The 13,535-nt window shown below is 40.3% G+C and overlaps 1 protein-coding gene across 4 annotated transcripts in view; it reads right to left on the bottom strand.

Annotated features, from left to right (window-relative positions):
* The window catches only part of zmat4a (zinc finger, matrin-type 4a), a 134,166-nt gene extending 121,151 nt beyond the window's left edge, over positions 1 to 13,015 (bottom strand). For 2 of the 4 annotated variants that reach the window (XR_012594242.1, XM_074637633.1), the window contains exon 1: positions 12,800 to 13,015. Coding sequence is in view for 3 of the 4 variants with exons in the window: in XM_074637633.1 (XP_074493734.1) it covers positions 12,800 to 12,886 (87 nt within the window). In the remaining variant the exon portion in view is untranslated. The remainder of the gene's footprint in view (positions 1 to 12,799) is intronic. The other 2 variants (XM_074637634.1, XM_074637635.1) reach the window with 2 other exon arrangements.
* Positions 13,016 to 13,535: the final 520 nt, after the last annotated feature.

Here is a 13,535-nt window from a genome sequence, read left to right as displayed (position 1 = left end):
ACAACTTGCAATCTACAGCACTCTACAAAAAGTAATAATTACATGATAAAAGTCATAATAATAAAAAAAAAAAATTAAATTTACAAGAAAAAGTACTTTGTCGTATTAAAATATACAACTTATTCTCGAAATATTGTATGTATATCAACAAATACATACATGGATCAAATGTTGAGCCACATTTACTATAGGACTCAATTTAATATTAAATGCATTTACTGTCATTTAGTCCTATTCAGTTTGGATTTCCTCAGATAGATGAATGCTAATAAAATAATAAAACTATTTTTTAAAATACCTTTAGAGTAAAATAGCAACTCATATGCAACCTCTCTCTCTCTCTCTCTCTCTCTCTCTCTCTCTCTCTCTCTCTCTATCTATATATCTATATATATATATGCACATATGTATTTTTCTTGACTTTAACGCTGCAGGCTACAGTGCTGTGCAGTGTGTGCCCTTCTGGGGAAACTAAGCGATAGTGATATTAATAAGCTTCCCAAACAATGTTATTGAATTATGGTAATGTAAAACGAGTGTTCATATCGGTGCAAATCGGAAAACATGTTCGCAGAATACCAATATATTTCTGATAGGCCAATATCGGCCAATAAAATCAACTGACAGACAAATCGGCCGGCTCTCCCTTCAACAATAAAGAGTAGACTAGAGTAGTTTAATGGAGAATGATGACTACACACGCATGATAGTAAGGTAAGTCATAAATCAGAGGTTGGTCATTCATTCCATATGCGGTATTACAAGTGACAATTAATCATAGCTGCCTGCTCCACACATTAGGAGTATCAGCTTGAGAGAGGAGTGCTGGGACACCGTGGCTTTGAGCTGCTGTCACAAAGAACTGCTGAAGAGCTCAATGCAGTAAAAGTCATAATGAGGTTCTGTTAAAAAAAGGATCATAGTCTGCATATTTCTCAAGACACTTAAAGAATGTAGTGTGAGTTATTGCTGGCTGTTAGGGTGAGATATTCATAATTAGGGATGTGCATTTCAAGCAAAAAATACTATTCCATAATCACTGAGAACTAGTTGCCCCCCCCCCCTACAAATGCTTTGTAATTACAACCAGCGATTCTTATTACAAAGCATTTCTCCACAGGCACACAAAATTACCAAATTGTGACCTTTCAGCTTCTGTCTAACACAACCGACAAAAATAAAATAATGTTCGGTATCATGGAAGTCGTACTACTCACGCTGAGTTGAGCTGTGAGGAACTGTGACTGTTTGAGCACTGTGAAAATGGTTCTCCACAGGACAGCATGGCAAAGTAAAGGGTTGGTTTTCTCAACAATAGCCTTTAACTAGCCCGCCCTGGCCATCGTTTCTTTTACTATTCCTCCCTGCAATATGTAAAACTGATTTACTGACCAAACAGTGCACACTATAGACCAGTTTTTACTGAACAATAGCACTGCCAACACAACTCTGCTAACAAATACATCGCTTGTCGTATAGCAGCTTCATAATGAAAGCTGCCGGTCTGTTGGTGGAAAGCTGAATGCGAGGCAGCGGCAGGAAATGTTCGGTTTGTATCAACAGTAAATTACCACGTCTACGCAGGAGGCGTAGCATGAGCAGCAGGCTAGTGGAGCAGCAGCTTCGGTGCTCTATCTACACCGACGCAGGATGAGGATGAGGTCAGGCACTGTACTGAGTGTAGGTCACCTGTGTTTTGGCAGCGCTCAGAGCCCAACACACATTTTTAATGTTTTTACATGACTCATCGAGACACTCTCATAAAAGATGTTTGGAATCACAACATTTAAAAAACCGTCCATAATTATAGTTTTAGTTCTGCTCACGGATAGGGTTAGACATCCTGTACTGCCATGATATAGCATTTTGATGATCTGGCCTTTTTATTAAATATACAGTAGTTCCTCCCTGTATGAACACACTGGCCTATACTGCATAGTATAGTATAGTATACTGTATAGTATACTCACTGTATAGTATACTGTATAGTATAGGGCAGTATAATATACTGTCCTATACTATACTGTCCTATACTATAGTATAGGACAGTATAGCATTTGCTCCTGTGTATACTATACTGTCCTATACTATAGTATAGTATAGTATACTGTATAGTATAGTATAGTATGGTATAGTATAGTATAGGACAGTATAGTATAGTATAGTAAAGTAAAGTAAAGAATAGTATAGTATAGGACAGTATAGTATAGTATATTATACTCACTGTATAGTATACTGTATAGTATAAGACAGTATAATATAGTATAGTATAGGACAGTAGAGTATAATGTATATTATATTATAGTATAGTATAGGACAACATAGTATAGTATAGTATATTATACTCACTGTATAGTATAGTATAGGACAGTATAATATAGTATACTGTATAGTATACTGTATAGTATAGTATAGTATAGTATAGTATAGTACAGTACAGTATAGTATAGTATAATATAGGCCAGTGTGGTCATACAGTAGTTCCTCTCTGACCACAGCTCCATTAGAGCGGTCAGTCTCTAAATCACCCAGAGAGCTGCTAACGCTGCCGCTGTTCAGAGCTGCTAATGAATTCATCCATTCTGACTTCCTCTGCAGAGTTTTACAGCTCCATGATTGTTAGAATGTTGTTAGAGAAGATTTTCCAGCTTAGCCAGTCTCTGAAAACCTGGTGCTGAGAGAAAATGTTAAAAGTTTTAAGAAAGCTCTTTGGAGCATCTCCTCAGATGCAGATGTATAATTCTAAAAACCAATACATCATCCACTTTTCCACAGTGCTGATGTGCAGCAAATTAAAGCATCCAAACAAAATACGCACTACAGCCAGTGATGATTAAGTCGTCAGAGGTCGCGGTCATCCACCAATTTTTCATATTCTCCACAAGTCCCCTCCACACCACCTGCATTTTTTTCTCATTTTGTCTGACTTTGCAAGGGAAACAGATGAGTTTTTAACGCCCAGCGCAGCAGAAAGAATCAATCACTGATATGGTACAATGGCAAGAATTGTACTTTTTTAAATGAATGGTTGTTATCTTTGCTGACCTGTTGCTGACAGTGAACGATGATGAGGAGTAAAGTGAGCATGTCGGTCATGAATTTTGGAGGGCCTCCAATGCAGCTCTCTGGAGCCAGGTATTAGTGTAAAACCCAGAGTAGGCAAGAATCCTCCTCCGGCTGAAAGATATGCCATCTAAAAGTCACAAACTGTCTGTAACGCTGAGAGACGAAACACTCCTCAATCCTGCGTGGAATACAGAGAGATTGTACCTAAAAACTGGCACAACAGAGAAAGCATGTCACTGCAAATACAGGTGTAATTGATAACATTAACGATGGCTGAATCTCATTTAGCAGCTGATTGTGCTGACCTCATACTATACTAGTAGTACGTACTGATTGGGCCAAAATGCAGCTTGTAGTATGCAGTATGTAAACATAAGCAAAATATACAGTATGCCAAAAATACCCGGATGTCGTACTGATTTGGAAAATATCTTCAGTATGCATCGGACCAGTCTATCTCGCCTACTGTATCCCACAATGCAATGTTTTTTTCGTACCTCTTTTCATCACTGAATTCACTTTGAGGTGAGAAATCAATTGTGTAGATTTTGAATATTGGCAGTATTATAAAAATTGGCCGTTCAGTCCACACTCCTACGCAGAAAGTTGGACGACATTGCGCTGTCAGACCTCTTGTCCTTGGGCATATAGGGGTAGCTCTGCGTAGGAGTAAGCGTTCAGTCGCACGCCATACTTCTTGCCCTGCGTTCAACGACATCACGCTCTGGCCCGCGCTCTCTCACACAGTGATAAACATTTTGGCTGCGCTGGCTGCCTGCTCCAAACGCACAAATATTTTTTCCATACTCTCTTTTCTTTTTTTCCACACTTATCCAGACCTGGAACTTACTAAAATCAAATTTCATAATTTTCAATACTGCGTAGGAACCCTGTAGATTGTTTAAAGGCTGGTGGATGCAGTATCTTATAAAGAAAACAAACGTCGGTCATAACCAAAAAAAAAATTCCAAGCTCAATAAGTTGTATTTTTTTGATAATAATGCAATAGTGGTTTAAAGGCTTAGTCTGGCCTAGCATAGTGCAAAATAAATCAATTTAACAGTTTCATACTGCGTTCGTCAGTAGTTTGAAGTAGGCTTACTGGGACTATAGACGATAGAACTGAGCCATCGTTAATGTTAGTAACATGCTTTTCCTACCCAAGTCAAACTGTCTCCTGCGGATTATTAGCAACTTCAAGGATGGACTCTCTTTGAGTTTTACCTTCAAATAATGCAGTTGCTGATCAGAAGATATTATCTGTGAGAACAATCGACAGTCAGTGTGTAAATGGGTAATCTGTAAAATATAAAACAGTTTCCATGAATAACCAAAAAAAACTCACAAAAAATGATTTTGCAAATTATCCAGAGGCAGCACATAGTCACAGAGCAGAGACTGTACTGTACTCGGTGTCCCCAGAGAACGGGAGTGCACTGATCTGCCTCCCGTTCTGTCTCTGTCATTCTGCTGCTTTGGCTTCGGGGAGGTAAAGGCTCGCCAAATTGTAATGCCATGCCTCTAGGTCAAAACAATGAGCAGTTACTTTGTGTTTGCTGCTAAGTGGCCTATTCCCATGCAGCGTGACCTAAACGCCGTCCACAGATCTGCTGAGTGAAAACATTAACACGCACTCTGGGCACACTGCCTGCACTTCAGTAATATAATCAGCTTGGTGTTCAGCCAGAGTAGACATTTAGGGGCAAATGTTGAGTCGGTGCGACAATAAAATTGTGACACTGGTCAGACTAACGAGATTAATTCTTTCCAGTGAAGGCACAACATCAAGCTGAATGATTCAAACTCAAATCATCCACTGTCAAGGAAATATCACAGCCTGGATATTATACAGCACACACCTGTTGCAGGAGATTATAAATGCAGTAGCTCTCAGATTACCCAGTACAGCTGGCTGTTAAATTGTTCCTCTGGTAAAAGGCTCACTAAGTCTCATTCACAAAGCACTTGACTGTAAGGTGACTGTTAGGGATGCTCAGTATCGGACATTAAGATGTGGTATCAGCCAACCTTAGTGACTGTAAGGTGTGTAGATCCATATATCTAATCTATCTGAAATGTAAAAGATTCTCTTGGTGCAGCAACAGAGAATCAGGGAATACAAAATCATATATTTTAACTTTGCTGATGTAAACGTTACTGTTGCTGCTCTACAAACAATATTTAGCCTAGTTATAGTCTGAATTTAACCCCTTTCCATTCCGAACTCTTCTTTTAGAAGGGTGGGGACAGGGCATGTTCAAGGGTGGATACAAAGTCAACATGTAAGTATCAAAATATTTTTATTGCAATTTCACATTTAAATAAGCAGCTTTTACTTCCATGTTGTGCTTCATTCCAATCGTATTTTTTTTTAAATGTTATCCTTTAAATTTGTCATTGTCATCTATAGTGGTTATTTGTGGGGGGGGGGGAACACGCAATTCAAATGATTAGGAAATAAATGATTGTATTTTTATTCAAATATTTTCGTTTTTGACATTACTAGTTTTAATGATGTATTATAAGCTGCTTAGAGCTAGTGTTAAGAAGTTAAACAGGTCATTATTCCCTCTCCAATATCTATTTTATCTTGCTGTGAAAACATCTCCTTCAAACAACTGGATTTATTCAAGTTTCTCACCAAAAAATCCATTTTACAGGATTACATTTGAACGCATCATGATAGCGTTATAATTTACCATCGCCCAATACTAATTTTTACTGAGTATTGGGTGATCATGATGCTGAGTTGAACGCACCATAATGTAACTCAATGGAACCTCCGTTAACGGAGTTCCGTAACTCCATGCTGTCGGCAGACAAGCCGATCGCTGTGATTACTGAGTGTCTGATTCAGTTAGTTGTTCCAAATGTTTTAAGGTTGTTCCTCCACGACTTATTTTGGACCTGCAGTTGTTACAAATTGCAGCTTTATGTCTTCTCGCTCACCCTGAAGAACCTCCACACCGACGACATGTTGCGATGTTACTGAACCATCATGTGGCGGCCTCACGTGTGTGTTGCGACCTTCGATCGGCTGCTGATTGACGGTTCATCTCTGGCTGTTAGTTTAAGAATCGTTTGATTAATGCAGCAGAGTTTTCCATGAGCGTAGCATTTTAAACGTCAATATCATGGTCGATCATGTTCATTTAATTATGGAAAGCCCAAAATCGTGATCGCGGTTAATATTCAATTAATTGTGCAGCCCGACATCACAGTGAAATGCCAACTGGGCCTGGGGAATAAGGGTCTGTCAGTTGCGAAGAACTGTCACATTTGAAGAAGCACCTGCACACACACACAACAACAGTGGTGGGTGTTGAGGCGCATCGGGGAGGAGAAAGATGCCGGTGTATGGCAGGTGACTCAGACACCGTTACAGACGCCGTAGACGAGACTATGCAATGACACTTGAGTCCATACATTCAGAAGGTAGGCGTACAGAAGGCATACAGTAGGCTACGTGCCCTATGGACAATATAACCAAGAATCCCATAATTTTTGTTAATGCAAAAGTACTCTAATAAGTTACTTTTCTCACTAGGTAATGCTGTAACATAACAAGTTAATGGCAGTAACCTTGTAATGTGATAAGTTACTTTTAAAAGCAACCTTACCCAACACTGACAGTCAAACTAGAAGGGCACTCAGAGAGCAAAATGTCATATCTCACAATGTTAAAGAAAGTGAAAATAACTTGTGTATCCACCCCGAGATTCAGATCCGCTCCAAACTTTACTGGGTTTTTCGTTGACCCATGCTGCATCCTTCCACCAAGTTTCATGAAAAATAAACAAACGGGACCAAAAACACAACCACACTGTCAATTCTTCCTGTGTCAACGACAGAGGAAATGTTACCTTTTACCTTTCAAATCTGAGTATAAACTAAATTGATACTGCCCGAAGTGAGCATTTTAAAATATGCATTAATACAGAATTCAAATGTGGGTCATTATTGATAATTGGGCAAACCGCTGAACCGTAATGTTTTCTTATGAATATAAATGTCTAGAGACATTCTCCCTTGTGTCTGGTTGACTGCCAAATGTGAATGTTATTTTTCCAAGTTCTTTGGAGTCAATAAATCCTCTCTCCAGATGTAAACATGAAATGGCTTCTTCTGTGTTGTTGCCAAACCAGTAAGAAATGGAAAGAGCATCAAAAAGATCCTCCCGTAAGTATACAAGTAAGTCTGTTACTGTAAAATGTGCTCACAGTAACAACTAGAGAGCATCTTGTGATGAGATCACACAAGTCGCGATGCCAAATCGAGCCAGGGGGCGTAAAGTGGGAGGATCAATGGCCCCTTTCCCCACTTCTTACCCCCTACCTCTGGCGACCTTGCTAGGCCCACACCAATCTTCAAGCCCTTAATTTTGATCTCAACTACACACCTGTATCGTTTCCTGACTGCATCTTGAATGGTTTTGATGCTATCTATCCACAGACAGAAATATTAACACCCGGCACAGCACTCTAGACCTCCTCTGTGGTAGTTCCTGCTATAGTAGGCGTCTCCAGCAAGCCCCCAGGAAGTGCACCGGTCAACGATCCGGACTTTCGTAGTGGCCAAACGGTGGTACTGCAACTTCCGTGTCCGTCACGTGATGCCGTTGGGGCCAAAAATGCTTTTTCCTATAGACTTACATTGGGAAAGAGACGTCGGTAACTCAGCGGATAAATTATTTTGAGGTGAATCAACTTCCCAGTACGAACACTCTAATAGCCCTTATTTAAAAAATGTAGTTTTTAAAGTTGTAAAATAAAATGCACTAATAGCTGAATCCAGAGTTATTTCCCTTCCTCCGTTCATGTGAGTGAGACCCAGACCGAGGCTGGAGCGCAAGCCGTGACGACGGCGTGACGTTGGGACCCCGTGACCGAGTCATGTGACCGAGCGGAGGCTACTGCGCATGTCCCAATTGCCCAAGATCTGCCAAGACCCGGGTACTTTTCCAGACGGAAGTCGAGCCATTTAGGCTTCATGCGCCACTGAGCAACACTCATAGGAATGACCGGGGCCCCGCCTCAAACGCTGTATCCAGTTCTTTTAATACATCCATGGTCTCCAGGACCACATGTTGCCATGATGACACACACACACAGTCACTATACTGATAGTGGAAGCTTTGAATTTTTATGGTGACATTTACAAAGAAACTGTATCTATCATGGATCAGTCCCATCTGGCCGATACCTGATCAGCTTAATAAGATCTGTACCGGCACCGATACCAACAAATGCCCTTCTATCAGAACGGTACATTCTCACATCTCATCAAGTCTGCAGGGGGCTTTCTGTGGAGAGCTGGCTCGGTGCATACCATGGATGCCCAAACATAATTGGGACGATGTAAATGGAAGCGAAAACAATAATTGCAGAACAACCGATCTGCAGGCTATAGTTTATATTTGCCATATTTATTTCTGCTGATGGGATTGTTTAGTTGTAATCTGCAAAGTTGGACCAGCAGGGTTGGTTTCTATCCAGCTAAAAAAAAAAAAAATTAGAACTTGCTTTCATTTCCATGGAAACAAGTGAGGTTTTTAAGCCCCATCTCATACTCTGCATCTTATATCCTCCTGGCACCCTCAAAGACTTGACGTGATCACGGTGAGCACTTCAGGCGCGTTAAGAGCACATTTCATCGAAGTTTGCAAAGCCTCAGTCTGCAAGTCCAGAGGGTGGATTTGGGTTCAGCGGCTGCATGAAATTCTATCATTCTTTTTTTTAATCTCTCTATCTCGGCTCGCCAACTTGGTAGAAGAGCAAAACTGAATCGCTGGACTCCTTTCAAACTACCTGGTCATTTGCCTTATTTGATTTAAGCATGAATTTTTTTGTTCGGTGGTAAAAATGTACCTTGAAGCTCATTCACAGGTTTGTGAGTTGAACTGTTATCCTGCCAAGCATTGACTTCACTTCAATACAATCTTTGAAAAAGTGCTACGGTTTGTTTTATACTCAGAATAGGTGTCACTTCCTGGATGCTTCATTGGATGTCTCTTTTAGAAACTACAAGTGAAGGCAGTTTGCATGTTAGTTGTTAAAACGGATACATGTTGTTCTGCAGATCCAAAACCAGTCTGGACACTTTGAAGTTTTATTTGCCATTCTGCTGTTATGAAAAACTGGAGGAAAAGATTCATCACCTTTGATAAAGCAACATTTCCGTTGCTGTGATGCAGCTGACTTCGCTCAGTTGTTTGCTTCAAAACAACTTCTACACTCTGCGTGTTCAGCTGAGATTATTGGAGCTCTTTGTTTCTTTGTGTGCTATTTATACAAATCCTCAGACCCATCTCAGTTGACCTTTTATGAAAGAAATAATGGCGACAGAACTGTGAACAACTGCTGCAAGAAGGCAACGGAAAGCAACAAAGAAGCAGGGCAATTTTAACTTCACAAAAGCAAACAATTATTGATGACATGGAAGCGCTGAGCTTCAAAGTCTTTTATTTATAGGCATCACAAATTACAGACAGCAGGCGGGGGAATAATGGAAGTGTTTTTTTCCCCTCTTGAAGTTTTTCGAAAATAGAAAGGATGACTGGAGGCCCTGAACAGACGCAGGAAAATCACTGGGATATTAAAGAAAGGGTCGATGAAGGAGCTTTGCTATCTGAGGCTTGTTTGTAACGTGTTGCTGTTTAGTGCACAACTTTCATGTGGCGTCTTCGAAGAGAGTAGAAGTGAGAGAGACAGGTTTGTCAAACATTTCAGGAAAGCTTCCAAGGTGCCAAGATGGAGCCATCTTGTGGTTTACAGGAGGAGATGTGATATCAAGCAGCTTCTCAGGGGAGAGAGTCAACTTTAAATGAGGCAGAGTGAGACGGAGCTTAGAGCGCACTGCTTGGTGAGATGCTGTATTATTCTTTTTCTCATCATGCTGGAGGCTGCAGACTCAAACACATCATCCATATCTGGGTCTTAAGTATGTGTTGAACGGGTGCTGCAGGAGAAAAAGGAGAAAAGGAGGGCTCCTGTTTCAAAATGAAATATCTACCATTGGAACAAAGTGACACCTACTGTACCCTTATGGCGCTTTACGAAATATCTGTAATCGGCAGATACATAGAAATGTTTTGTAGTTTGTTTTACTACTACTTGTTTAATGTTGATGATGAATTAATTAGAATTTTTCAACAAAAATGCCGAACACTCACTGGCTCCTGCTTGATATCAAATGCACATTCAATTCGACATATTCCAATATTATGAGAAAACTCAAGATTCAATAATAAATCTTGAATGAATCTTGGGTTTTCCTCAAAATATTGTTGTGATTTTAGGATCAAGATTTAGGAACAATAACATAATGACGAATGTATATAAGGGAAAAAAAGAAGAAATGTTCCCGTTTTAAACAATCTTTGAGGCCATTTGAGTTTTCAGAGTTTATGTGGTGCACCTGAATGCACCATCAGTCCCTGACGGTGGCTACAGCTTTACCGTACAAAGCGATATGTTGAGATCATGAGACCACGGCTCTCTGAAGTGTAGATGGCGTGACCGAAGTTCAATACTGTGATGGAGAGTTTTCAAAGACACTAAAACATCTTGTTATCTCTCTGTGCAGCAGATCTGCATCCATTCCTCTCCTTCCTGTCCTGTGCATAGTAAGTTGTGTATTTATTTGTGTTTTAGAATGTAACCGCCAGGAAACAATCAGAAAATAACGTTTTATTTCTCCGATTCGCTGCTTTGTTCCCACTAACGCCGTTCCCTCTCTTCAGTCACTCTATAGCTCGCTCCACCATCGCTGCTCTCTCTCTCTCCCTCTCGTTGAGACGAAGATGAGGAGGGGCCATCTTTGAATGAGGTGTGTTTACGAAGAGCAACCGACAATGGTTACATATTATGCCTTTAATGTGGTAATTTGGAGGGATTATTGATCATTTTTATCAATTCTCCAGTGGTAAACATTTTTTAAATTTAGCACCAAATCTGTGTAACAAATGGTATCAACCCAAAAATTGCTTTCAATAACTTATGAGACATAATAGAGCATGGGGATGACCATCAAATACTTATATCATAATTTTCTAAGCCCTTATACACTGCCACAATTTATTTGAATGAATTCATTCATTTATAAATGCATGTTTATTTCTGATTTATAACTAGAATAACTAGACACACAGTGCTGAGCATGATGGGATGTTGACTTTTTTCACCACTTTCTGACATTTTATAGACCAAGCAAATAGCTGATTAATCAAGAAAATAACCAGCGGGTTAATCAATAATGAAAATAATTGTGAGTTGTAGCCTTAATTTAGAACATCAAAGTGTACATCCATCTGGGTGGAAAACAACAAACATATCAGGGCTGTGCATGAGAAACCCAGCAACCATTTTAATGCTGCATCTAATTTTAAAATAAAGCCACCTGAGAGACATTAAAGCAGAGACTGGAACAAGCTTCTTCTATATTTTCTGTTTGGTTTGCTTGTCTGTGTCAGCCGGAGATGGACAATTCCAACGTCCTAAATGGAGGATAAACTATACGGCAAAAAAAAAAAAGAACTGATTTTTATGTTTTTCTGTTTTACAGCTCAAAACAATTAGTCGATTGATCGATTAGTCAAATCAACTAATTATTAATCAGCAATTATTTGGAAAATCAACTCATTGTGTCAGTTATTTATTAAGGAAAGTTACAACAATGTTCATAGATGATAGATGACTGAACATCCGTGGGTTTGACGGTTAGTCTGGGGGATTATACTGGACATTTTCATCAAGACAATAAAAGACAGATTATTCAATAATGAAAATAATCCTGCATATAGGCTGCAGCCCTAATATGTTTACCAATATACTGCATTTCCAGAGAATGACACCTTCAGGAGTCCTTTCTCTTCTGGTGTATCTACAGAGAGACATTAAGTAATGATGCCACATAAAAAGGTGGTAAACTATTACCTCCAGTCTGACATCTACCACAAATAAAGGGAAAAAAATCAATTAAGGAAAGTTTCTTTTGGACATTATATGACCCATAATGTGAGTTGATGTGATGAGGATTCTGCACTGTTAACTGCTCCACAGAGGTGAGGAAGGTGTGTGTTTATCCCTCAGCTCGGCTCCATCTCTGCTTCTCCTAATCCACTTTAAATGTCACCTTGAGAGAATCGACTGCTCTCTCCTGCATGCAGAGCAACCTTGATGGCACATCCATGCTGACTTTACGGTTTGTCCACAGTAGAAATAATTTTAAAAAAGCCAGACTGCAGAATTATCCTTATTTTGAAAACTCTGAAAACAGATCCTCCATCAATGCAGGCAGCTGTTTGCATCTGGATGCAGGACTTTAACTCTGATTGGAGTAAAGACACATCTCTGACTGATGCCCGGGATGCACCTGGGGGGTGTCCCCGGCCGGACACCCCCATCACAGACAGCATGCACGACCTGTTTCTGAGACGTTGGGTCAACCTCCACTTTTTAAAACCCCACATGTGCAACAACCGACCGGACAGACACCGCTCCATCTCCCCGGCGGCAAGCAACAAGAATCTCGGTGAGGAGGAAAAAAAAAAAATCAGCATGCAACACGACAACCCGAGCCTTTTCCTCCGCAGTAAAGCATCTCCATAAAGTCACACTTCACTCCAGCTGCACGCATGCATGCACGCCTCCTATACCACAGTATAACGGGCTGCAGAAGAGGAGAGGAGAGAAGAGGACGGGACTGAAAGTGGGATGAAGAATAAATGTAGTACCTGTAACTCCACACTGTAGCCCTGGTAGAAGTGCGTCGGGAACACCGCCAGCTGATGTTGCACTTGGAGGGAGACTGTATAATCCATTAACCGGCAGACAGAGGCTGAACAGCGGCAGACGGAGCGAGGAGACGCGTCTCTACTGTTGGCGGCAGTTTGTCCACGGTGTAGTACAAACCGACACCGCCCCGCTGCGCTCCCATTGGACCAGCGGCGCGCACCAACCACAACACTGAGAGCACCGCAGGAAGTGGTAGAGCTCATCAGAAAAATGTCATCTGGTCTGCAACCCAGACCATTCATCAATTCATACAGTCGTACATTCATGCATTCATACAGACAGATATTCATGCATTCATGCATTCATACATTCATGCATTCATGCATTCATACAGACATGCATTCATATATTCATACAGACAGACATTCATGCATTCATACAGACAGACATTAATACATTCATGCATTCATACAGACAGACATTCGTGCATTCATGCATTCATACAGACACACATTCATGTATTCATACAGACAGACATTCATGCATTTATACAGACAGACATTCATACATTCATACAGACAGACATTCATGCATTCATACAGACAGACATTCGTGCATTCATGCATTTATACAGACAGACATTCATACAGACAGACATTCATGCATTCATGCATTCATACAGACAGACATGCATGCATTCATACATTAATACAGACAGACATTAATACATTCATG

This window comes from Sebastes fasciatus, chromosome 6 (assembly GCF_043250625.1).
Source record: "Sebastes fasciatus isolate fSebFas1 chromosome 6, fSebFas1.pri, whole genome shotgun sequence".
Lineage (NCBI taxonomy): Eukaryota > Metazoa > Chordata > Actinopteri > Perciformes > Sebastidae > Sebastes > Sebastes fasciatus.
The sequence above is the reverse complement of the archived record's forward strand: the minus strand, read 5'-3'. Positions and strand labels throughout refer to the sequence as shown.